General features: G+C 44.3%; 2 protein-coding genes across 4 annotated transcripts in view; one reads left to right on the top strand and one right to left on the bottom strand.

Moving 5' to 3' along the window:
* LOC136331892 (zinc finger protein 420-like) overlaps positions 1–23,198 on the bottom strand; it is a 233,756-nt gene that overhangs the window by 68,313 nt on the left and 142,245 nt on the right.
* Positions 9,243–23,198, top strand: part of LOC136331890 (zinc finger protein 420-like) — a 37,610-nt gene continuing 23,654 nt past the window's right edge. For 2 of the 3 annotated variants that reach the window (XR_010730554.1, XR_010730553.1), the window contains exons 1-2: positions 9,243–9,379; positions 12,263–12,477. Coding sequence is in view for 1 of the 3 variants with exons in the window: in XM_066271044.1 (XP_066127141.1) it covers positions 12,463–12,486 (24 nt within the window). In the remaining 2 variants the exon portion in view is untranslated. Of the gene's footprint in view, positions 9,380–12,262; positions 12,487–23,198 lie in introns of all 3 variants that reach the window. The other variant, XM_066271044.1, reaches the window with a different exon arrangement.

Below are 23,198 nucleotides of genomic sequence, written 5' to 3'. Positions count from 1 at the left end.
TCTGACTTTGTCCAAAATGTCTTCTTTTAAGACCTAAGTTAAGTTCTTGCATGCAAAAATGGGAAATATTGGCTCTAATATTGAAGTAAAAAATAAAATAGTTCTATTCCTATATTTTTGCTTAAAAATAAGAGCACATAAAAAGTGTTCATTTAAATGTAAATAGAATGTAATTTGGATCATAAAGACTTGCTAATTTAATTTGTGTTTTGTGAGGTGTGTTCTGTGCTATCTTCAGAATTGGGAGCCAATAGCAACTCAGATATTAGAATTAATCAGATTTCTGTGTTATATGTATATTTCTGTACTGTAAATTATCTCTTTGTGTGTGAAACTACTCAGGTGTGTGAAACAGAGAAATTAAGAAAAACTAGGCAGTGCCCTGATAAGTCATCTGAGGAGTGTGTCTCACCCGCCTGCTTCAGGCAGTGGGAAGAATAGTATAAGAATGCGAATTCTGCTTTTCAGGCCACATCCTGCAAAAGGGGCCCTGAGGAGATGAGGAATTTAGTTTCTCTTATTTTGCCTATTGAATTTAAAAAAATAGCTCAGGGATGCCCTGAAACAAAACTAATATATACAAGAGTGTAAATTTGGAGGATATTTAGAGACAAGAGCTGATGTATCTATTATTGCTGAGAAACTTTGGCTTTCTCCCTGGCTCACTCATGAAGCAATCACTAAGCTGAAAGGCTTAGGGAAAAGAACATTTCCGTAACAAAGCTGTAAGTTTTTTCCAATACAAAGATAAAAGTCATGCTGGACTTCTTCAGCCTTATGTGCTCTCTAGGTTGGGATTAATATTTTTTTTCTCAGAGACAGAGAGAGGGATAAACAGGGACAGACAGACAGGAACAGAGAGGTGAGAGCATCAATCATTAGTTTTTCGTTGCACATTGCAACACCTTAGTTGTTCATTGATTGCTTTCTCATACATGTCTTGACCATGGCCTTCAGCAGCTCGAGCCAGCGACCTTGGGCTCAAACTGGTGACCTCAGGGTCTCGAATCTGGGTCTTCCACATCCCAGTCCGACACTCTATCCACTGCACCACCGCCCAGACAGGCAGGATTAATATGTTTTGAAAGATGTGTAAGCCTTACTTGTCAGTCCTAATAAGGTAGTCAGTGACAATGCTCCTGTGTATGTAGTAAAAGCATTTACTACATTTTGTCAGACTTTTGAAATCACCCTGAGGACAGCTATTCCTTACAATCCTCAGGACCAAGGCATTGGAGAGCATGCCCATCCAGCTCTTAAAGGTCAATTAGAAAATAAAAATGTGGAAATCATACCCTGGAACTTTTGCAAATCTTCTTTCTAACACTCTTTTCACTATAAAAAAATTTGAATACTTATGTACAGGGTCATTCAATGGCTAAGAATCCAATAAGGAAGGCCTTCCCTGAAATACGATGGAAGGACGCGCTTACAGGATCTGACAAGGGCCAGACTGTTCTCTTGTGGGGCCAAGAATGTGTGTGTTTTTCTATGTCTGCTGAGGCTTTTTGATGGGTTTAGGAATGTTTGGCAAGAGTCAAGAGGAGTGGCTCACCCTACAAGAGCAATTATATAAGGCTTAGTTTACTCTTAAAATTTTTTTTTTTCATTTTTCCAAAGCTGGAAACAGGGAGGCAGTCAGACAGACTCCCGCATGCGCCCGACCGGGATCCACCTAGCATGCCCACCAGGGGACAATGCTCTGCCCCTGTAAGGCAATGGTCCATTGCATCCAGACCCACTCTAGCACCTGAGGCAGAGGCCACAAAGCCATCCTCAGCGCACGGGCCATCTTTGCTCCAATGGAGCCTCTGCTGCAGGAGGGAAGAGAGAGACAGAGTGGAAGGAGAGGGGGAGGGGTGGAGAAGCAGATGGGCGCTTCTCCTGTGTGCCCTGGTCGGGAATCGAACCCGGGACTCCTGCATGCCAGGCCAACGCTCTACCGCTGAGCCAACCGGCCAGGGCCACTCTTAAATTTTTTTTTACCATTTCCTGCTCAGGACTTACTGCACCTGAGAGGTATATATATATATATATATATATATATATATATATATATATATATATATATATCAGCCCAGCAACAGCCTACTCATCATGTTGTACCATAATATATTAACTGGTACTAACAGGCAAAATTCGAGTAAATTACTAAATTGGGGACAAGAGTATGTTCCAATAATGTCATCAACAGGTCCTTTTTTAATGCCAGCCAAGAACAAGGAAGGTGAAGCCTCATATTGGAGGAAGCAACCAATTTCCAGAGAGGTCCAGAATCCCCATTAAGCTTAAGGCAAGGGCTTAATTGGCACTCCAAATCTTGGAATAACTTCTGTGAGCAATGTCCTGGTTATTTCCCTAGCCTGTTCTGGCCAGTGAGGCAGGCTTCTATCCATCCAGAATAGATGCATAGTAGGACCAGCAGGGACTGGTAACTTTGACTTTTGGGGCATCTCGGTGAAGTCTACCTGTGCATCCTCAAAGAGAGCTGCCCCGTAAGACTGGATGCCAGGGGGCACTGAAGTTTCTTGTTTTGCATTGTTCTGGCGGCAGGTTGGGCAGCAAAGGCTGACTTTCTTGGCTATGGTTGCTAGGAGAGGGATGTAGAAATACCTCCCTAGAAGTTTTTCTGTCTTTTCTTGTCCTAGATGGGTGGCAGTTTACAAAGCCTGGACTGTTGCTGGTCCCAATAGGCAGGGGATGACATCTCTACCATCTGATGGCTGCATCCAGCTGACTTTCAATTCTTTTGTTTCCTCCTTTTGTATCTACCTTTTTTCCCCTCAGAATATTTGGGTGCAAGATCTGGGGCCCATGGAATAAAAGGGGCGATTAGCCTTGTGATAGGGCAGAGTAGGAGCCCTCTTTGCCTCTACATCTGCTCTGGCATTTGCCCTGGACATTGTGGAGAGCCAGCAGCAATGGGAGGCTGAGGCTGTGTCTGCAAGACACATAAAGTAGAAGGTGGTGGCGGCCCGGTGCTTGAGCCCGGCAGACGTAGCTGGCATTTCCAGTTTCTCTTTGGAGGATGAGGAGAATCAGGCTGGAGTTGCAATATGCAATCTCCAGAGGTGAGATACCAGCAGCAAGGAGTACCTACTACACCCCTCGTAGGTCTGCGATTTTGGGACATAGGGGTAGATGCCATCATGCTCTCCAGAGCAAAAACTAAAATGCTGACTTACATTGCCACGTGCTCCTTTTTGGAACAGTGTAAGACCTGCCAGGATAGCAGGGATGAGGAAGATTGCTGAGGCCCCATGTGCATGGACTGATTCCTGGACTACGACCAGAGTGGGCACTGGCTCCTTTGTTGCATGGACTTATGGATTTTGGACAATGTGAAATACCCTAATGTGGGTGGGGGTTGGCTTTGCTGGAGGCCCTCCCCTTGCCTTGGGAAGCTTTTTCCATGGCTAGAAAGAAGTCCGAGGACATTTTGTGCTCTTGGCAAAGTGCTCAGTGACTGGTGAAGTTTATCTGTGTAATTGTTGAAATGGTATAATTTGTTATGTTGTTGTAATTTGCGTAATGTGCCTAATTTTCTTGTACAGGAATACCTGTGCTTTAAATTGTAAGCGAGCAAAAGGGGTAGAATATGGATCCTTGAAACTTGATAATTTTGCCAAACTGCTGCAAGCTGCAAGCTGAAAAGCTTGAAGCAGGGTGAATTTGCTTAATATAGGAAAATAATGAAAGCCACACTGGAATTTTCCAGTTTTAATATACTCTTTAATTTGCATGTTAGTAATGGGGTAGAAATGTTTTAATAAGTATAGGAATGTTACTTGAAAATGTATTTACTATATTTTGTTAGAAGTTAACATAAAGTCAAGTATTTCTTACAATCTTTGAAGTCAAGGTAGTATAAAGTGTGCCCAACAAATGCTTAAAGGTCAATTGTAAACAATATAAAAATAGTGGGGGAGTCATATCCTGGAACTCCTGCAAATCTTTTTTATCAATCTTTCTACTTTAAGAAATTTCTTTTCAATGCTGATGTACAGAGTTATTCAGCATCTGAGAGACTCTGGAATCCTACAGGAGACACCAAACCTCTTTCTCCTGCAAACGTCTACCCTCTTTTATTTGATGCAGCTAATAACTCTGTTTTGTATTTTTCCAAATAGCTCTAGACATACATAAAAAGTTTATATAGGCAGACGAGGACCCTCAATCTCCTCAGCGATATCTTCTGAGCATGGCTTTTAAGGTCTATAATGACCAAGAGGAACAGAAAAGGAGACAGAGCCCAAAAGAGATCAGGCAAAATTCCAGCTCTTGGCATACACCCTTAAAGGCTTCAACACCCTGAAGGGGTTTCATAGGATTCCATCAGGGCCCTGCTTCAAGAGTAGAAAGAAATGTCATTGAGCTAAGGCCTGCCAGGCTTCTCGGTCCCCACCAGGGTCATGCTTTTGCTATGGGAAAGAGGGACACAGAAGGTAAGCTTCCCCCTCGCTCCTCTAAGGGAGGGTTCTGTCTTTTCCAGTTCTGCTCCAGCCACCCATGTCCTGATCTTGCCTAGATTGCTCAGATTTGCCACTGAAAACTTAAGGTGCCCAAGGCCATCGGCCTCATCTCACATCTCTGTGGATGAGCCTAGGGTATTTCTTCGAAGTAGCAGGTAAACTGATCTCATTTCTTATGGACATGAGGGCCACTTACTATGCCTTGCTTGAATATTCGAGGTTTTATTCATCCTTCAAATCTCAAATCTCTGTTGTGGGTGTTGATAGTCTTATTTTCCACTGTTTTGTTTAATATACAGTATAGTGTCTCCTTTATTCCTCCTGCCTCAATGCCCCATGCCAATTTAGGTTGGGACCTGCTCCTAATTTAGATGAATTTATACTATGAACCAGCATAGTATATCTTTTTTTTTTTTTTTTTTTTTTTTTTTTTTTGTATTTTTCTGAAGCTGGAAACGGGGAGGCAGTCAGACAGACTCCTGCATGCACCCGACCGGGATCCACCCGGCATGTCCACCAGGGGGCGATGCTCTGCCCATCCGGGGCGTCGCTTTGTCGCAACCAGAGCCACTCTAGTGCCTGGGGCAGAGGCCAAGGAGCCATCCCCAGTGCCCGGGCCATCTTTTGCTCCTATGGAGCCTCGGCTGTGGGAGGGGAAGAGAGAGACAGAGAGGAAGGAGAGGGGGAGGGGTGGAGAAGCAGATGGGCGCTTCTCCTGTGTGCCCTGGCCGGGAATTGAACCCGGGACTTCCGCACGCCAGGCCGACGCTCTACCACTGAGCCAACCGGCCAGGGCCAGCATAGTGTATCTTAAGGTTCTCTTCACCATGCCACGGTTGCAGATCTCCAGGGAAAGGCCCCTTGGGTTCTTCTCTCCAGTTTAAAGAAAACAGAAGCTCCATCTCCATATGTGCTGCAGATGACTTTTCAAGTCTACCTGAATCATTACCAGCTAGAAGCAGTGGTCATTGGGACTTGGACTCTAGCTGCAAAGTATAGAAATATTGACCACAATTCCAGTGCATGTGGACTTTTCCTGAATGTGTGTGATTCCTGCTCCTTGGGACAGTTCTCAGACTGAAGCAGGGTTGGGTTACATTTACAAATAATGTGAAGCAGTGATGGTGTCAACATGGACTTGGTGAAATCACATTAACATATTAATGACATGTAATACTAAGAATTTTATTTTAGATCCTGTTGTATTAGTTAAGACTTTGATGGACAATCTAATAGGCTTTAATCACTTAATTGCATTTGGATACTTGTTATGGCATCTGTTAGCATTGGCTATTTTAATTTTGTTTATTTTATATTTTTGCAGTCTGCCTCCAAATCAGAACTTGGGAATTTAAATGAGTATGAGTCACAGCACACGAATTGAAGTTTTAAAAAATACAGAAAGAGGATCTGTTGGTACTGAAATATAAACAGGGTATTTTTTGCAATCTGGATATGTCTAGGGGACAGAGGAGTTAGGCCCAACCCCCCACCTCACCTGCCTAGTTAACAAAGAGCTATACCTGATTCTCACTTGTCCCACCCCTGTTCTCCAGAGCAGGCTGGAAGCTAGTTTATTATTGGTGTAAAGTTAGATTTGAATGGTATGGTGAAGGTTGTCTTGGAGTTGTCTTGGAAACAATTGAATTGCTAATGGACCATGTTTTTTTTCCTGAATAAAGATGGATGCACTTGTGGGGGCTGCCATTGCATCGGTTCAAGAACAGTAGAGACTGTTCTCCATGCCGTCCTCCTGAACTCATCTGTATGTATATATCTTTAAGTCTCTGTCTATCATTTATTCAATTTCCTACCTTTTTCTGTTTGAGACCTCATAATAGACTCGTCACAGCTAGACGGGGATATCTGCCTGACTTTCTCCCTTTGAGTGACAGCTGTTTACGTCCACATACGTCCCATTCGGGCTCCCTTAGGGGTTGATCTAGTAAGCCTGGCTGGCTGCAGTATACCGTACCAAGCACTTCTAAGTAATTGTGCTGCAGCTTTCCCTTCTTCACTGGGAGCAGTATTGCTGGATTTAAAGTGGTACACATCTCTGTTACGAGTCTTGAGTTTTCACGTAACAAACTCTGCTAGTTAGTGTAAGGTATTTTTCCCCGCCGAGAAAGAAGGAAGGGGCTGTAGCCATGAAGTGTGGAAAAGCAAGGCTTTATTTAGTACAGTGCATCCCGCCCAAGGAAGTCTTCTGGTCCTGGGAGAGAGGCCAGAGGAGTCACATGGATCAAACTGTCTGAGGGATATTTAAAGGGATCCTCTAGGTTGGGTGAGCTAATATGACGTGGTGAAATCTCACTGGCTGACTTTTCCCAAGGACTTCTAGCAAGTTTCTTTTGGAGCGCTTGGCTGTGGGCGGTTCTAGCTAAGTCCCCGGACCGGGGTTCCCCATGTGACCTTCCCCCATTATGCACCAATATTACAGTTAGTGAGACAGGTATTAGTGAGCTACCAATGTCCTTTGACATTCATCAGAGTAACTACAGCATGTGACTTCTACATCTTTTGGTCTTGGCCCAAAATTAATTTGTCTGCCTCTTGTACCAGCATAGGTCTGGCTTCTAGGGCTCTGAAGCATCATAACCAGCCTTTTGCAACCCTGTCTAGTTTCTTGAAGACGTAGGCTACCGGTCTACGCCATGACCCCAAGTCCTATGTTAATATACCCACTGCTATCTTGCTCCTCTCTGAGACACACAACACAAGAGCTTTTTCTAGGTTAGAAAGACCTAATGCTGGGGCAAGTTGTAATTCCATTTTAAGAGTCAGTAAAGCACTCTCCTGTTTCGGCTCATACTCTGTGGACCCGTTTTCTCCCTCCTTTGTGACTTTATAGACGTGTTTGGCCAGAACTACAAAGTTGGGGATCCAGAACTTTGCACTACTGGCTAAATCCCTCTATGAAGTCACAAAGGGGGAAGAGAAAGAGCCTATGGACTGGGGGTGGAAAAGAACTGTGCCTTTAAAAGTCTTAAAAAAGAATTACAAGTTGCCTCAGGACTAGGTGTTTGTAACCTAGCAAAACTTTGTGTACTGTATGTCTCAGAGAGGAGCAAAACAGCAGTGGGTGTATTAATCCAGGATTTAGGGTCATGGCCTAGACCTGTAGCATACATCTCCAAGCAACTGGACGGTGTTGCAAAGGGCATGCCCAATGCTTAAGAGCCTTATCAGCCACTGCTATGCTGATACAAGAGGCAAACTAACTAATTTTAGGACAAGATCTAAAGGTGTGGGTGCCGCATGCTATAGTGACTCTGATAAATGCCAAAGCACATAACTGGCTCACAAATGCCTGCCTCACTAAATTCCAGAGTTAATTATGTGAAAACCCAAGACTGGTAATAGAGGTACATAGCACTCTAAATCCAGCAACACTGCTCCCAGTGAATGAGAAAAAGACGTAACACAATTGCTTGGAAGTGTTTGATGTAATATACTCCAGTTGGCCGGACTTGCTAGATCAACCCTTAAGGGAGTTAGACTGGGAGCTGTATATGGACAAAAGCAGCTCCTTCAAACTCACTGGGAGAAAGGCAGGCAAGGTATGCAGTACTGACTCTAACACAGACTACAGAGCTGTGACCTCTACCCAAAGGTACTTCTGCACAGCTGGCAGAACTGATTGCCCTGACTCGAGCCTTAAAGCTCAGTGAAAGAAAAAGAGTGAATATCTTTACAGATTCCAGTTTTGCCTTCCTCACTCTCTAAGTACATGGGGCAATTTACAAAGAGAGAGGACACTTAACTGCTGTGGGCAAAAATCTTAAATATCCAGAAGAAATTCTCCAGCTGCAGGAAGCAGCCTGGAAGTCAAAACTAGTAGCAGTGAGCCCACTGTCAAGGACACCAGAAGGGAAAAAGGTAGAAAAACGGCAGAACAGATGCAGAGCCAAAGTGGGCTTCTATCCTGCCCTACCACTAGGCTACTATAGCCCCTCTGATCTCTTGGGCCCCAGAACTGTTACCCAGATATTCTGAAGGAGAGAAAAGGTAGATGTAGAAAGAAGCAGCGGAAGAGTTAAAGGACGGCTAGATGCAACTTCCAGACGGTAGAGTTGTCGTTCCCCGCTTGTTGGGTCAGGAATAGTCCAAGCTTTCCACGTTGCCAACTATCTGGGATAAGAAAAGACAGAAAAACTGCTAGGGAGATATTCCTATATCCCTCTCTTGGGAACTCAAAACAAGAAAGTCTGCCATCGCAATTTTAGGAATAATTACTAAGTTCAAACCAACACACAAGAAAAGGCTATAACCGCCTGACCAGGCGGTGGCGTAGTGGATAGAGCGTCAGACTGGGACGAGACCCCGAGGCCGCCTGCTTGATTGCGGGCTCATCTGGCTTGAGCAAAAAGCTCACCAGGTTGGACCCAAGGTCGCTGGGTCGAGTAAGGGGTTACTTGGTCTGCTGTAGTCCCACAGTCAAGACACATATAAGAAAGCAATCAATGAACAACTAAGGTGTGGAAAGAAAAACTAATGATTGATGCTTCTCATCTCTCTGTTCCTCTCTGTCTGGCTATCCTATCTATCCCTCTCTCTGACTCTCTGTCTCTCTGGAAAAAAAAACGAAAAAAAAAAACTATAACCAATGAGAGTAGCTGGATGGACCCAGAACCCGCCTCTTTTCATTTTTTCCTTTTGATATAGACCCGCCTCAGGAAACGCTGGGTTAATTGCTGAAGGGCTGATTCAGTCAATAGTCCCACCCGGATTTTTAGGCTTGCGCACGCGCAGTTTGCTAAAAACCCGGAAGCGGCTGTATTTCGGTCACGCGGGATCTGGGGATGGTCTTTCCTGTTTAAATATGGCGTTCTCCGTCCCCAAGCTTTCACGTGGTAAGATGGATAGTCGCTGAGGATGTGGAGAGCCTCATTCTCGAGCCCCCAGCGGTGAGTACGGAATCCTGGTGGTGTTCCGCGTCAGCTTTCGGGGAAAATCTGAGGTCCCCACCCGTGTCCCTACGTCGTCAGGAGTGGGACCCCCCTACCGCGGGGTTTCCTACCTAGGTCCCGATAGGGCAGGCCCCCCCCCCCACCTTCCCGCGCTGTTTAAAGTCCGAGGAGACGGACGCTGGCGCTGGAGATGGACAGTGTGCGCTCCTCCCCCCACCAGGCCTCTCGGTCTGTGGAGCCGGGACTGCCCCCCCACAATGGCCTGGGGACCTGCGGACCCCCTCTTGCAACACCCCCCCCCCCAATTAATAAGAGGCCCTGGCCCAGGAGGCGCACATTCTCCATGGGGTGTGGATTCGGGGAGAGATCGCGGGGTCCCCAAGAATAGCCCCCCCCCCCGCGCTTGGAGGGCTTTGTGGGAACAGCGACAGCGAAGGGGCCCGGGGGACGCACAGAGCGGAGCTGGGAGGGGTCAGGGGACGGAGAGAGACACGGGAGGGGAGGAGAGGTCAGTGAGGGGCCGTGACGAGCCAGCATTGTGGGGGTGCGAGGGGACGGGACTGGGACGGGGAGAGTGGCAGTAATCGAGGAAAGGAATGTGAGGGGAAGAAAGGAGAGAAATCCCAAGGAGAGGGAGGGGCCTGCAGAGAAGGACGCAGGGAGGGGGGCTGGTGAGCAGATGTGGGAATGAAGAAAAAAAGAAAAAAATTTTTTTTGGCCCTATGGATTTACCTGTTTTACTACACATCTCACATGTAATTCCTTTTAAAAATAACATATTTAGATAAATCTTAGTATGTTGACTATGTGCTTTCTTGCAGTAGTTATTAAATTTTAAAGAAGCATTCGTGATATCTCATAGCCACGGCGTATAATTCTTTTTTTCCCACTGTTAAATGAGAAGCAGGGAGGCAGAAAGACGCTACTGCATGCGTCCCCTCCATGATCTACCTTGAAAGCCCACGGGGGGTGGGGGGCAATGCTCTGCCGTTGTTGAACTGTTTTAGTGTCTAGCTATTCTAGTGCCTGAGGTGAGGCCATGGAGACATCCTCAGTGCCTGGGGCCACTTTGCTCCAATAAAGTCATGGCTGCGGAAGGAGAAGAGAAAGACAAAGTGAAGGGAGAGGGGGAGGGTTGGAGAAGCAGATGGTTGCTTAGCCTGAGTTCCCTTACCAGGAATTGAACCCAGGACTTTCACACAACAAGCCAACAGTCTACTGCTGAGCCAAATGGCCAAGGCCATATCCAGAGCTTGTAATTCTTTGCCAAATATGAGTCAGCCTCAAATTTTAAATTTTTGATCCTAGAAGTCATTACATTAAAAAAGATTTTATATTGTTTTTGTTTTAAATAGGATATATTGTGTCAAGTTTAAATTCTAAGCCCTTCATCCCTTCTAGTGTCTTTCATACATTGAAACAGCCATTGGTATTTAGTGAACTATATTAGGCTCTTTCATTGTGTACTTGGTAAGGATGTCTGATCTTAGCAGTAGCAGTCAGAGCCTTATGTCTTGAGTTCATCAGATGTTCTGCAGCTTTTATTTTCTTCATGTGATTTTTTGAAGTAGTGACTGAAAAAGTGAAAGCACCCTCATAGTATCGAGAAGTGTGAGGTGTGCTGTGTCTGATCCCCGTCAGCCAGTGCTGCTGAAAACAGCTCTGAGGGAGCAGTGCAGGCACCACAGGGACCTAGATAAAGATGCCATATCCTGGGCCCCACCTGCGAAACCACAACTTAGAGTGGAGCCCTCATCCCCAAGGGATCTGCATGCTTATTGAAGCTAAACCATTTCCCTCTGGGGTCCTATTAGATGGCTTGATTTTTAAGAATGGAGATCACCTGCACCATCCCCCTCAAACTCAGAGAGTTGCTCTGGGTAGAGCAGCATTGTTGTTTAGTTTAGTTATTTATTCAATTTAGAGACTAGGGCAAGAGAGAGAGATAAAGAGAGAAAGACAAATAGAGAAAGAGGAAGGAGGTGTAGGAAGCATCAACTCCCATATGTGTCTTGATCAGGCAAGCCTAGGGTTTTGAACCAGTGACCTCAGTGTTCCAGGTCTACACTTTATCCACTGCGTCACCTCCGGTCAGGTAACATTGTTGTTTTTATGAGCTGCTCCATATGATTTTTGAGTGAGCCCAAGAATTTGCAGGAAAAATCTTGGATGCATTTGTTTTTTATACGAAAAATTTTATTAAAATTTATAAGTATCCTGACCAGGTGGTGACTCAGTGGATAAAACATCAGGTTGGGATGCAGAGAACTCAGGTTCAAAACACTGAGGTCAGAGGCCTGAGCATAGGGTCACTGGCATGAGTCTGGGATCATAGACATGACCCCATTGTCGTTGACTTGAAGCCCAAGGTTGCTGAATTAAGGCAAGGATCACTGGCTTGAATAAGGGGTCACTTGTCTGCTGTAGTTTCCCCTTTCCCCATCAAGGCTCTTATGAGAAAGCAATCAGTGAACAGCCAAAGAGCCAAAATGAAGAATTGATGCTTTTCAACTCTCTCCCTTACTGTCTGACTGCACCTATCAGTCGGGGCACCCCTCTGTCACATCGAATGAAATAAGTCACAGAAGTGGAATTTGGCTCAGGCAACAGGTTTCAGAGGCAAAAGAGGAACCCTCAGAGCTTAGGAGAGAGCCAGGCAAAGGTGAGTGGGGGGCACAGACATTCCCAGAGAGGAGTGCACCCGGGATACATTAGTGAGAGTGGGGAGCAGGGATGGTCAGGGTAGGTGACAGGGTGTTGTGTTGGGTTTGGATGTTCAGGAGAGCAGCGCCCGTTCTCATTGCTGTGGGAACGTGTGGACGTCTGAGGGAGGACAGACAGGTGAAGACAGGAAAATAATACAGTGTGGTCTCCCTGCAGGAGCACTTGTGGCTGACTCCAGTGAGGAAGGACAGAAGGGTGTGGCCTTTTCAGCATTTCCAGGTCCTTCTGTCTGTGAGTGTGGTGGAAGTGGATAGAGGGGCTGTGTGGACACCTGCGGTAGCACATTCTCAAAATACAGACTTGACTTTCAACATATTGTCACCTGAGGAAACAAGCAAGAGCCTGAACAGGACAGAATGGCTGCTTCTCAGGTAAGTGATGTGTCCTGGGCAGAAGCTGTGCTTGCTTTTCCTCCTAACTTCAATGGATTTAGGACCCTCAACCTTTATTTCTGTACTTCTGATGTTCCTGCCTAGTGATGCTGTTTCCATTTACTTAATTTTGTTTTTTTGTATTTTCCTGAAGTTGAAAACAGGGAGGCAGTCAGACAGACTCCTGCATGCACCTGACTGGGATCCACCCAGCATGCCCATTAGGAGGCAGTGCTCTGCCCATCTGGGGCGTTGCTCTGTTGCAACCAGAGCCATTCTAGCGCCTGAGGCAGAGGCCACAGAGCCATCCTCAGTGCCCAGGCCAACTTTGCTCCAATGGAGCCTTGGCTGCGGGAAACGAAGAGAGACACCGAGAGGAGAAGCAGATGGGCGCTTCTCCTGTGTGCCCTGTCCAGGAATCGAACCTGGCACTTCTGCACGCCAGGCAGACACTCTACCACTGTGACAACTGGACAGGCTCATTTACTTATTTTTAAAAAAAATTTTATTTATTGATTTTAGATAGTAGGTAGAAAGGTGGAGGCAGAGAAAGGGGGGAGAAGTAAGGGGCATCAACTTGTAGTAGGGGCTTCCCTTATGTGCCTTGACTGGGTAAGCCCTGGGTTTCGAACCAGCAACCTCAGCATCCCAGGTTGACGATTTATCGACTGTGCCACCAGTCAAGCTTGTTTTCTTTTTCTCTCTCTCTTTTTTTAATATTTATTCCATTGATTTTAGAGAGAATGAGGGAGAAAGCAACAGAGAGGCAAGAACATTGATCTGTTCCTTTATGTGTTCTGGACAGGGATCAAAACAGTAACCTCTGCACTTCAAGACCGTGCTCTAACCTACTGAGCTATCAGACTGTTTTATTTGTCAGGGTCAGCAGCTTATATACTTCCCTCCTTTGTCTCAGAGCCTTCTGTGTCTTCTCTCCATGCAGGCTCCCAGAGGGTGTGAAAAATTCCCACCATGAATTAATCACTTTTTATTTAGATAATTTAACAGGGTGACATGATCAATAAGAATACATAGGTTTTGCCCTGGCTGGTTGGCTCAGCGGTAGAGCGTCGGCCTGGCGTGCGGGGGACCCGGGTTCGATTCCCGGCCAGGGCACATAGGAGAAGCGCCCATGTGCTTCTCCACCCCCCTCCCTCCTTCCTCTCTGTCTCTCTCTTCCCCTCCCACAGCCAAGGCTCCATTGGAGCAAAGATGGCCTGGGCGCTGAGGATGGCTCCTTGGCCTCTGCCCCAGGCGCTAGAGTGGCTCTAGTTGCGGCAGAGCGACGCCCCGGAGGGGCAGAGCATCGCCCCCTGGTGGGCAGAGCATCGCCTTTGGATCCCGGTTGGGTGCATGCGGGAGTCTGTCTGACTGTCTCTCCCCGTTTCCAGCTTCAGGAAAAAAAAAAAAAAAAGAGTACATAGGTTTCAGGAAAACACCATCTCAGCATTTGAATTATTGATTATGTTGTACTCCCATCACCCAGAGTTAAATTAATTCCTGTCACCTTATATTTGTCCTTCCTCTTTATACCCTTCCCTGCACCCTCCCCTTATTATTCTCCCCCTCCTCCTCTCTTCTTGTTAACCACTTTTTTTATGTCCATGAGTCTCAGTTTTCCATCGCAACTATGTGAGTAAATATGTATTTCTTAGGATTGATATATGTGATTCAGTCAGCATAATGTTCTCAGGGTCCATCCATGTTGTTATAAGTGATGCTATATTATCAATTTTTTGTGTGTGTGACAGAGACAGAGAGTGGGACAGGTAGGGACAGACACACAGGCAGGGAGAGAGATGAGAAGCATCAGTTCTTCATTGCAGCACCTTAGTTGTTCACTGTCCCCTTTCTCATATGTGCTTCGATGGGGAGGCTACCTCAGAGCGAGTGACCCCTTGCTCAAGCCAGGGAACTTGTGAAAAAGCTGGTGAGCCTTGCTCAAACCAGATGAGCCTGTGCTCAAGCCGGCAACCTCAGGTTTTTGAACCTGGGTCCTCCACGTCCCATTTCAATGCTCTATCCACTGCACCACCACCTGTTCAAACTGTGTATTATCATTTCTTATGGCTGAGTAGTATTCCATTGTACATCATCTGACCCTATCCTTTATTGAAGGACACTTTAGTTCAGGGGTCCCCAAACTACGGCCCAGGCCGCATGCGGCCCCCTGAGGCCATTTATCCAGCCCCCGCCACACTTCCAGAAGGAGCACCTCTTTCATTGGTGGTTAGTGAGAGGAGCATAGTTCCCATTGAAATACTGGTCAGTTTGTTGATTTAAATTTACTTGTTCTTTATTTTAAATATTGTGTTCCTGTTTTGTTTTTTTTTTTACTTTAAAATAAGATATGTGCAGTGTGCACAGGGATTTGTTCATAGTTTTTTTTTACAGTCTGGCCCTCTAATGGTCTGAGGGACAGTGAACTGGCCCCCTGTGTAAAAAGTTTGGGGACTCCTGCTTTAGTTGATTCCATGCCTAGGCCACGGAGTGATTGACATGGGGCTGCATGTGTGTTTACATATGAATGTGTCTGAGTTTTGGGGTAGATGCCCTGTAGAGGGATTGCTGGGTCATGGCAGTTCTGTTCTTAATGATTTGAAGCCCTTCCATACTGTCTACCACAATGGCTGTACCAGTCTAAATTTCTACCAGTGAATGATGGTTCTTAGTTCTGCACAGCCCCTCCAGTACTTGTTATTACCTGTTTTTTTTTTGTTTGTTTGTTTTCCTTTTTGTATTTTTCTGAAGCTGGAAATGGGAAGGCAGTCAGACAGACTCCCGCATGCACCTGACCGGGATCCACCCAGCATGCCCACGGGGGAGGGGTGGGGGGTGGGATGCTCCACCCATCTGGGGTGTCGCTCTGCCGCAACCAGAGCCATTCTAGCACCTGAGGCAGAGGCCACAGAGCCATCCATCCTCAGCGCCCGGGCCAACCTTGCTCCAGTGGAGCCTTGGCTGCGGGATGGGAAGAGAGAGACAGAGAGGCAGGAGAGGGGGAGGGGTGGAGAAGAAGATGGACGCTTCTCCTGTGTGCCCTGGTTGGGAATCGAACCCGGGACTCCTGCAGGTTACCTGTCTTTTTTACAGTAGCCAGTCTAACAGATATCAGGTCAAATGTCATTGTAGTTTTGATTTGCATTTCTCAACTAGCGAGTGAAGATGAGCATCTTTTCATATATTTGTTGGCCATTGATTTTTCTTTTTAAGAGGCGTGTATGTTCAGGTCCTCTCTTTTTTTTTTTTTTGTCAAATATGTTTGATAACCTTCCGAGAGTTTGAATTTTAGAAGGAGACTTTTTATTTTTATTTACAGAGACAGCGAGAGATTCAGAGAGAGGGATAGACAGGGACAGTCAGGAACCAAGAGAGATGAGGCGCATTAATCATCAGTGTTTCATTGCGACAGCTTAGTTGTTCATTGATTGCTTTCTCATATGTGCCTTGATATTGGGCCTTCAGCAGACCAAGTAACCCCTTGCCCGAGCCAGCGACCTTGGGTCCAAGCTGGTGAGCTTTGCTCAAACCAGATGAGTCTGTGCTAAAGCTGGCGACCTCGGGGTGTCGAACCTGAGTCCTCCGCATCCTAGTCCGACACTCTATCCACTGCGCCACCACCTGGTCAGGCTTTGTTTTTTTTCTCTGCTTCTATATGATAGAAAATTTGGGGATGAATTTCTAAGAAACTATTTATTGATTTTTTTATTTATTTATTTATTTTATTTTATTTTTTTAGAGAGAGAGGAGTGAGAGAGAGAGACAGAGAGAGAAGGGGGAGGAGCAGGAAGCATCAACTCCCATATGTGCCTTGACCAGGCAAGCCCACGGTTTCAAACCAGCGACCTCAGTGTTCCAGGTCGATGCTTTATCCCACTGCGCCACCACAGGTCAGGCAGGCTTTGTTTTTTAATTGGATTGTTTCCTTTTTTGTTTTTGAGCTTTTGAGGTATTTATTTATTTTGATTCTTTTTTTTTTTAATTTTTATTCATTTTAGAGAGGAGAGGGAGAGACAGAGAGAGAGAGAGAGAGAGAGAGAGAGGGGAGAGACAGAGAGAGAGAAGGAGGGAGGAGCTGGAAGCATCAACTCCCATATGTGCCTTGACCAGGCAAGCCCAGGGTTTCGAACCGGCGACCTCAGCATTTCCAGGTCGACGCTTTATCCACTGCGCCACCACAGGTCAGGCCTATTTATTTATTTTGGATATTAACCCCTAATATGAGCTGTTTGCAAGAATCATCTCCCATTTGAGTTCGTTATTTGTTTTGTTTTCAGTTTCTTCTGCTGTGTAGAAGCTTTTTAATTTGATATAGTTTTATTTATTTTTGCCTTTACTTTCATTGTCATTGGGATCAAATACATAAATTGCTCTGTATGGTCAAGGTCTGTGACTTTAGTATCTATGTTTTCTTCTATATAATTTACTCTTTCAGCTCCTGTATTTAGGTCTTTGATTTATTTTGAATTACTTTATGTGTAGCAGACAAAAATGTTTCATTGTATTGCATGTGAGTTTTCAGTTTTCCCAGCAGCATTTATTGAAAAGGCTTCCTTTTCTCCATTGTTTGTTTTTGGCTTCTTAATGAAGATGATTTTTCCATATGTATATATATGTAGTTTTATTTCTGGGCTCATGATTCTTTTTATTGGTCTGTGAGTCTACTTTTCTACCCATACTATCTGTTTATCACAGCTTGGTAGTATAATTTGAAGTCAAGTAATGTGATAAAATACCTCTGGCTTCGTTCTTTTTTTTGTCAGGATTGCTTTTGTTATTTGCGTTTTTTTAAGGGTCCATATGAACTTAGTGATTTTTTGGTTTATTTCTTTAAAAAATGATTTGGGATGTTGATGACTATTGTATTGTTTGTTTATTGCTTTGGGTAATATGGCCATTTTAAGTATGTTGACCCTTCTAATCCATGAACATGAAACATTTTTCCATTTCATTGTGTCCTTTTTAATTTCTTTAATAATGCTTTTTAGTTTTTTGTATATAGATACCTTACATCTTTTATTAAGTTTATTCCAAAGAATTTTATTTTATTTTTTCCTGCTATTGTAAAGGGAATTTTTTTTTAGTTCATTTCCTTGAGTTTCTGTTGGCATATATGAAAGGAATACATTTTTGGATGTTGATTTTGTATCCTGTGACCTTACTGCATTTGTGTTTAATTTCTAATTTATTTTGGTTAGAATCCTTGGGATTTTTCTTTTTTTCTTTTTTTTTTTTCAGTGAGAGGAGGTGAGGGTGAGACAATCTCACATGCACTCGACAGGGATCCATCCAGCAAGACCACTAGGGGCGATGCTCTGCCATCTGGGGTCCTTACTTTGTTGCTCCTGGAGAAATTTTTAGCACCTGAGGCGGAGACTATGGAGCCATCCTCAGTGCTTAGTGCCAACACACTGCAATTGAGCCATGGCTGCAGGAGGCGAAGAGGCGCAACTGAGAGAGGGGGTAGGGTGGAGAAGTAGATGGGCGAGAGAGAGAGAGAGAGAGAGAAAGAGAGAGAGATAAGGAGAGAGCCAGAGAGGGACAGCTAGACAGGAAGGGAAAGAGATGAGAAGCATCTCAATTCTTCCTTGCACCCCCTTAGTTGTTCATTGATTGCTTTCTCATATGTGCCTTGACTGGGAGGCTACAGCAGAGTGAGTGACCCCTTATTCAAGCTGACGACCTCGGTGTTTAGAATCTGGGTTCTGCACATCCCAGTCTGATGCTCTATCCACTGTGCCAGCACCAGGTCAGGGTGTATGTACTTTTTGATCTTTTCTTTTTTCTTTGACCCAGTCATTTTTTAGAAGTATAGTTTAATTTCCACATTTTTGTTGGTTTTTTAAATTTCTTTTTGCAGTTGAATTCTCATTTCTCATTTTATAAAGAAATTTTTTTAGAGGAGGTAGAAATAGAGAAGGGGCCGAGGAGCAGAAAGCATCAGCTGCCTTATATGCCTTGACCAGGAAATCCTAGGTTTTGAACCAGTAAAATCAGTGTTTCAGGTAAATTCCTTATCCACTGTGCCACCTCAGGTCAGGCTGAATTCTGTTTTCAAGGCCTTATGGTCAGAGTATATGCTTGGTATCATTTCAATCTTGAATTTGTTGATGTTAGTTTGAGACCCAGCATATGGTTTATTCTTGAGAACGTTACATGCACACTGGAGAAGAACGTATAATCTGATATTTTGTAATGAAATATCCTATAAATGTTTATTATCTCCATTTGGTCCAGTGTGTCATTTGAGGTCAATATTTCTTTATTGATTTTCCATTTGGATGATTTATCTAAAGTTGTCAATTGTGTGTTGAAATCTCCAAGAATGTCTGTGTTTTTCTATGCATCTGCGGTATTTTTAGATCAGTTAGTAGATGTCATATATATTTTGGTGTTTTCTGATTTGATGCACATAAAGAATTTTTATGTCTTTATACAGTGTCCCCTGTATCATTATGAAATGTCCATATATGTGTATGGTTACCTTTTTTGGCTTGAAGTCATCATTGTTAGATCTGAGTATGACTACACTTGTTTTTGGTTTGTTTCTTATGTATTTTTCTTAGGTGGTAAGTAAAAAGGCTGAGAGACAGACTCCTACATGCACATGAATGGGATTCACCTGGCAATTACACTATGGAATGATACTTTGCTCATCTCAGGCCATTGCTCCATTGTAACTGCAGCCAGTTTAGCACCTGAGGTGAGGCCATGCAGCCATCCTCAGCGCCCAGGCCAACTTCATCTTTTGGAGCTTTTGCTGCGGGAGGGGAAGAGAGAGGTAGAAAGGAGGGAGATCGGTAGGAATGGAGAAGCAGATGGTCACTTTTCCTCTGTGTAGGTGTCTGTTTGGGTTGAGGTAACTTGCCATTGTGTTTGCTTGTTGCATTCAAGGCTCTAACTCTTTCCATGGGCTTGGAAAGTTCTCATCCATTATCGGTTTGAATAGGCTCTCCATCCCCTTGTCCCACTCTTCTTTTTCTGATATACCCATTCTTATATTGCTCATTCTTTTCTGGGGGAGCTATAGCACTGTGAGTGACCTCTTTCTCAAGCCAGTGATTTTTGGGCTCAAGCCAGTGACTCCAGTGTCATGTTTATGATCCCATCAATGCACACTCCAAGAAAAACCCATGCTTAAGCTGTTGACCAGAGGGTTTCAGTCCTGGGTCCTCTGCATCCCAGTCCAACTCTCTAGCCCATGCACCAATGCCTGGTCACACCTTATATTGGTCTTTCTAATGGTGGCAGTCAATTCTTGTGGTGCTCTCATTTTTTATTATTTGCAAGTTTATATTCTCTTTTCTCTGTAGCATCTCTGGTTGCCTGTTTGTGTGTTTTTTTTTTTTTTGGTCTGGCCTGTTTTATTAGCTAAACTTGCTACTTCATTTTTTAGTTCATATATTCAGTTCTTCTCTGGTTCTCTTTGATAGTTTAAATCTCCTTAGTGAAGTACTGTTTTCTTCATTAATTTTTTTTTTATTTTTTACATAGAGAGTGAGTCAGAGAGAGGGATAGATAGGGACAAACAGACAGGAATGGAGAGTGATGAGAAACATCAATCATCAGTTTTTTGTTGTGACACCTTAGTTCATTGATTGCTTTCTCATATGTACCTTGACCAGGGGTCCTCAAACTACGGCTCACGGGCTGCATGCGGCCCCCTGAAGGCATTTATCCAGCCCCTGCTGCACTTCCAGAAGGGGGGGAACCTTTTTCATTGGTGGTCAGTGAAAGGAGCACAGGATGCATCCACATCCTGTTATCCTGGATTACTGTATGTGGTGGAGCCGCAAAGTACGGCATCGCTCACTTACAGTACTACTTCCAGTGACGCGGGAAGCACGCTTCACAACTCTGGAAGCGAGTCATATCACTTGTTACAGCTAGCAGTGACAAATATGGAACCAGGCATTGACCATCTCATTAGCCAAAAGCAGGTCCATAGTTCCCATTGAAATACTGGTCAGTTTATTGATTTAAATTTACTTGTTCCTTATTTTCAATATTGTATTTGTTCCAATTTTGTTTTTTTACTTTCAAATAAGATATGTGCAGTGTGCATAGGGATTTGTTTATAGGTTTTTTTTATAGTCCAGCCCTCCAATGGTCTGAGGGACAGTGAACTGGCCCCCTGTTTAAAAAGTTTGGGGACCCCTGGCCTTGGCTGTGGGCCTTCAGCAGACTGAGTAACCCCTTGCTCGAGCCAGTGACCTTGGTTCCAAGCTGGTGAGCTTTTGCTCAAACCTGATGAATCCATGCTCAAGCTGGTGACCTCAGGGTCTCGAACCTGGGTTCTCCGCATCCCAGTCTGATGCTCCATCCACTGCGCCACCATCTGGTCAGGCTTAAATTTTCATCTCAGTAAGTAAACTAGCAGCGTTTCTTCGCAACTTATTGAGGTTATTTTATAACTTCGGTTTTGAATTTTATGTTTTTTATGTCCAAGGTTTTCATGTTGTTATCTCTTTATGGAGATATTTTACTCTTTCTTGTGTATCCATGGTATTTGATTTCTTCTGCCTTAATGGCATTTAGAGTGTTATTGTTAAGAACTCTTAAGAAGAAACAATAACATATGAGAAATAAAAACAAAGGAAAGTCATAAATATAAAAATTTTATACATAATTAAAATGAAAATACAGAAAAGTAGGAAAAATACAAAAAGAAAAAAGTTACAAAAATTAAAGTTAAAGATAAGATTCAAATTAAAAAAGTTAAAGGAAAGTAAATAAAATGAGGAAAAGAAATAATAGAAATTTTTTTTTTTCAGATTTGTGAGGTTACTGTTTCTTTACAGTAGGTGTTGCAGTCCTGCAAGTTTTAGCTCTCAGATTTTAGGAAAGAACTCACTGCGACCTTCCTGTTAATGATGCAGGCCAGGCCGCAGTCATTGGTGGGTGGTGTGTAGTGAGGGTTTTACGGCTTCATACCTATAAAGCTCTGGCTTTAAGGTTTTAGCAGTGTAGATTTCAGGTCTCTGGGAGCTCCTCCCCATGACTCAAAAACCAGAGGACCTGATGTGGAGTAGCTCTATTTCTCAGGGGAGTGACAGGGTCTGGAGAGCCACCTGTGGGATCTGCCCCTGCCACTCTTCCTACCCGTGAGGTGAGCGAGTTGGCATCTGGGAGGCTGGGGCACTGCATTTTGTCTCGGAGCAGAGAGTGGCTGCAGGCAGAACACGGGATGTGTGGCCGAGACCCTGAGCCCAGCCCGACATCTCCCCCCTTAGTTCATCACCCCTTCCTCTGCCTCTCCACCTCTTCGCCTCTCCCATTTGAAGGAGGCTCAGGGACTGTGGACTTGACTCTTCATTTCTTGGTAAACAAGACCCAGGCAGCATGGCCCTTCCTCCTTCCCACAGAGCAGAAGAGAGAAAGAAAGAAAATCTGGTCAGGCCAGTTTTTTTCCTCTTCAGAACAAACCGTGAGTGCGTTTTATCTTTCACTGCCTTTTCAACCACACACCTTCAGTCCATTCAGTGTGGGGATCTTTCAGGTGCCCTGTGAGCCCAGCTGGGATTACTGCACTGTGTTGTAATTGTTCAATTTGTTGAAATTTCAAAGGGAGAGATCAGAGGTACCTCTCATGCCGCCATGATTACTCTTTAATGACTTTCAAATACTAGAAATATTCCCTTTGTGAAGTCAACCTGGGAGGGCAACTGTGTCCAACATCCTTATGAGGATGGGTCAGAGGCTCGGGCATCAGTAAGAAGGGAAAGTAGGCTGTAGTTTCATGTGGCTGCAGCGTCACCTCTGAGGGACAGGATTAAGGAAATGAACTTCTACGGGTCAGAATAACTGAGGAAGTTCTGACAGAGAAGATCAGCTAGAAGAGTCCTGCTCACTAGATTGCTGAGAACGTCTTTATTTTAAGAGAGTGTTAAAGAACAGATCGTGGAGGGTACATGTGGTTCTACATTTTTAAAATTAATATTTTTTTTACCATTTTCAGATAATTTTCTTATTCATATTGTATGTCTATAGTGTCACAGCAGGGCTCTCCACGGATGCGTATCAAAATTTTCAGAACCTGAAATTTTCACCACCTGACCTGTGGTGGCGCAGTGGATAAAGGATCGAACTGGAACGCTGAGGTCGCCAGTTGAAAACCCTGCACTTGTCTGGTCAAGCACATATGGGAGTTGATGCTTCCTGCTCCTCCCCCATTTCTGTCTCTCTCTTTCTCTCTTCTCTAAAATGAATAAATAAAAATAAATTATTTTCAAACAAATTAAGAGACAAAAAATTCATTGCTTTAAATACTTTTCTATTATTGTGGATGGTTTTACTTGCTACTGTTTTTAATTAAAAATGAGTATCACCTGACCTAGTGGTGGCTCAGTGGATAGAGGGTTGGACTAGGACACAGAAGACCCAGGTGTCGGATCATAGACTTGACCCCATGGTCTCTTGCTTAAACACAGAGTTCTCTGGCTTGAAGCCCAAAGGTGCTGTCTTGCTCCAAGGTGTAAGCAAGGGGGTCACTAGATCTGCTCTAGTTCTCCACACCCTCATCAGCTCACATATGGCAAAGCAATCAATGAACAACTAAGGAGACGCAACTAAGAATTGATGTTTCTCATCTTTCTATTTTCCTCATTGTCCCTTTCCTTGTCTTTCTGTGTCACAAAAAAAGCATAAACTCTAGTATGTGCCTTAAATAGGAAAGTCCAGGATTTTGAACCGGCAACCTCAGTATTCCAGCTTGATGCTTT

This window comes from Saccopteryx bilineata, chromosome 3 (genome assembly GCF_036850765.1).
Source record: "Saccopteryx bilineata isolate mSacBil1 chromosome 3, mSacBil1_pri_phased_curated, whole genome shotgun sequence".
Classification (NCBI taxonomy): domain Eukaryota; kingdom Metazoa; phylum Chordata; class Mammalia; order Chiroptera; family Emballonuridae; genus Saccopteryx; species Saccopteryx bilineata.
Note: the sequence above shows the minus strand (reverse complement) of the source record. Positions and strands in the feature narration are given on the sequence as shown.